General features: G+C 37.3%; 1 protein-coding gene and 1 pseudogene across 1 annotated transcript in view; one reads left to right on the forward strand and one right to left on the reverse strand.

The window, feature by feature from the left end:
• The window catches only part of LOC138039991 (uncharacterized), a 3,053-nt gene extending 2,904 nt beyond the window's left edge, over window positions 1-149 (forward strand). Inside the window, exon 4 of the mRNA XM_068885800.1 lies at window positions 1-149. This exon is cut by the window's left edge and continues 264 nt beyond it. Coding sequence (XP_068741901.1) covers window positions 1-149 — 149 coding nt within the window.
• Window positions 150-395: 246 nt separating this feature from the next.
• Window positions 396-1,081, reverse strand: LOC138039992 (mRNA export factor GLE1-like; annotated as a pseudogene).
• Between the last annotated feature and the right edge of the window lie 1,419 nt (window positions 1,082-2,500).

Below are 2,500 nucleotides of genomic sequence, written 5' to 3' on the forward strand. Positions count from 1 at the left end.
AAAAAAATCTCAAAATAGGCCTTAGCCATGTAGGAAAAATTTACACTGTTTGTGCACTTCTGCAAAATGCTTTGACTTGCCTTTACTCAAATACAACTGCTGATTACTTTGGACTCGAGCCACCGTCACTGGCTGATTACTTTAGCTAAAAAAAGCTAGCCTTTTAACAGAAACACTTTCAATATCTTTACATTAAACCTTGCATCCAATTGAACAGTTTTGTTGTCTAGGGTAACTCCCAAAATAGCAAGTTTAAAGAAAGGGGTGGCAAATGATCCTCACAGTTTTACATTTAACTTTAAAAGCTCATTAATGAGAATTAATTAGCACTGATTAACCAGGTTGTCAGCCTTGAACATAGTTGAAAAACAACATACACACAAACAAACTAATGTCTATTTTTCCAGCATTCTATTCATGATGCCCATGAACTGCTGCATCATGAATCATCATTGTTGCTGAAACTGCTGCTGTTGCTGCTGGAATTGCATTTGTTGCTGGTGCATAACCTTCAGCATGTCAGCTTGTTGTTGCTGCCTTTCTTTTTCCAGATGAAGTTCCTTTTCCCTCATTTCGGCATTCTTTTGTGCCCTTTCCTTTAGATACTCCGTGGCATCTCCAGTTGTTCTTCTGCTTCGTTTTGGTTTGTCCTCACCATCTTCTTCTAACTCCTTTTTTTGGTCTGGGAAAGCCTCTCCATAGCTTTCATTCTTACATCTTCTGCTTTAGCTCTGTCATCTTTTTCAGCTTTATCCTTCCTGCATGTATCTGTAGGAGCACTCTCTTCTAGAGCAATAATTTGCTGTATCTGCTCATCTAATTCACTTGGCTCATCTGGGGATATTCCTGATGCCCTTTCTTCAGCACTAATTTTTTTCTTATGCTTGTTTACCAAGACGTTGATGTGGTCCCGGATGGCCCTATGGTCAACATTAAACTGGGGAGTAGCACATTTGTTCAGAATATCTACAATTTTCCTCCAGGTTTCACTCCACTGGGGAGACCCCTTTTTGTATTTATAGGGATTTTCAAATAAAACGTCTCTGCACAGTATAATGTTACGCTCCTCTGTCCAGTGCATCACATTGCTATGTGAGGAACAAATAAAAGAGAAAGCGATCAAGTACAGAACAAAACCCCTCTTCTTCTGAAACCAAACCCTGTTGTAACACGTAATTTTCAACGTAAATTAGCTCAGTTATCTTTGCAAATTTCAATTCTTTTGCAAGTTTTAAGTTAGCGAGATTTCATATAACAATGTCAATAGTTCACAGATGAGTTATGTTAAACATAAAACCTCATTCACAATTCCTCTCTTTCAAGGAGAGTGTAAAAGAAGTCTGGATTTCCCTTTCAAGGCCTTATAAATGAGAATATTCACATAATTTTTATTGGTTGGTCAGTTTCACTTTTCCGAAGTGCTTTTCCAGTTTAAATTAAAGCATGACTTATCTGTAACTATTTCCACAGAATAAATTAAATGAAAAACCAAAATAACAGATCTGAAAATGCAAAATCTAACGAAATGACTTTTTCCATTTCTACATCTTTTTAAAGACTTAAAATATTCCTCATTACAATATTCGATATTGATGAAAACGTTCTGTTTCTTTTAGTAAATACCAAAAGGTATGGAGTTAAACTTACATCATGATAAATTCATTTTTGAGAACTCAGGAGTTATCGACCATGGCTCAAGACTCATTACGAAAAATCCCCTGAGCCAAATTAGTTTGTTCCGCATAAGAAAATTTTTTTTCTGATTCAATGCCGAGCAAGTTGGATTTATAAATTATCCAAACACAGATAAAAAAGATAAGATTCATTGACAACTGAAAGCTGAAATGAAAATAACATACGAATTTAAACGCCTTACAACGTTGTAAATTGTATCATTCATGAAAATATATGGCACTAGTAATAGTTTTTTTCATAGCAACAGTCAATAAAACGAACGATTCCAGGGTACTTACTTTGAAGGTTTACTCGAAGCTGCTGCCGCGGCCATCACTTCGATCGATTTGCTTGAGCTAGATGACGTGGTAAGAACAAAACGGTTTAAATTAGTCAACATCGATTCTTTTTGCTTATAGAACTATGCCTTGCCTTCAAAAAGGGAATAAATTTCAAATAACAGATGATAAAATGACAAAAATAGGCTGTTTTGCGTTATAACACAAAGCGAAATACTCACGTTTTCGGCACGACGTCAAAACTGCTCAGGTCGCGTTGCCAAGACGAGTGGAAAACGCCGCGCGCATGCTCCTTTCATCCGAAATTGGAAAAGTCACTTTCGGCCGCGTTTCAGACTCAACGCGTCCTCGTTTCTTAAACTCCCTAGTATCACTCCAACACAGCATTTTATTCTCGCAAGGGACCAGGCGTATTTTAAGGCGGTATTTTTTAGTGGTGATAGGCCTGGAGATATGGGCCTAGTGAAGGTACCTGAAATTTTGAGATTGCCGAATGATGATGGTTTCCTGTTTAACCACGTGTGGGG

This window comes from Montipora capricornis, chromosome 3, assembly GCF_036669925.1.
Source record: "Montipora capricornis isolate CH-2021 chromosome 3, ASM3666992v2, whole genome shotgun sequence".
NCBI classification, from domain to species: Eukaryota; Metazoa; Cnidaria; class Anthozoa; order Scleractinia; family Acroporidae; genus Montipora; species Montipora capricornis.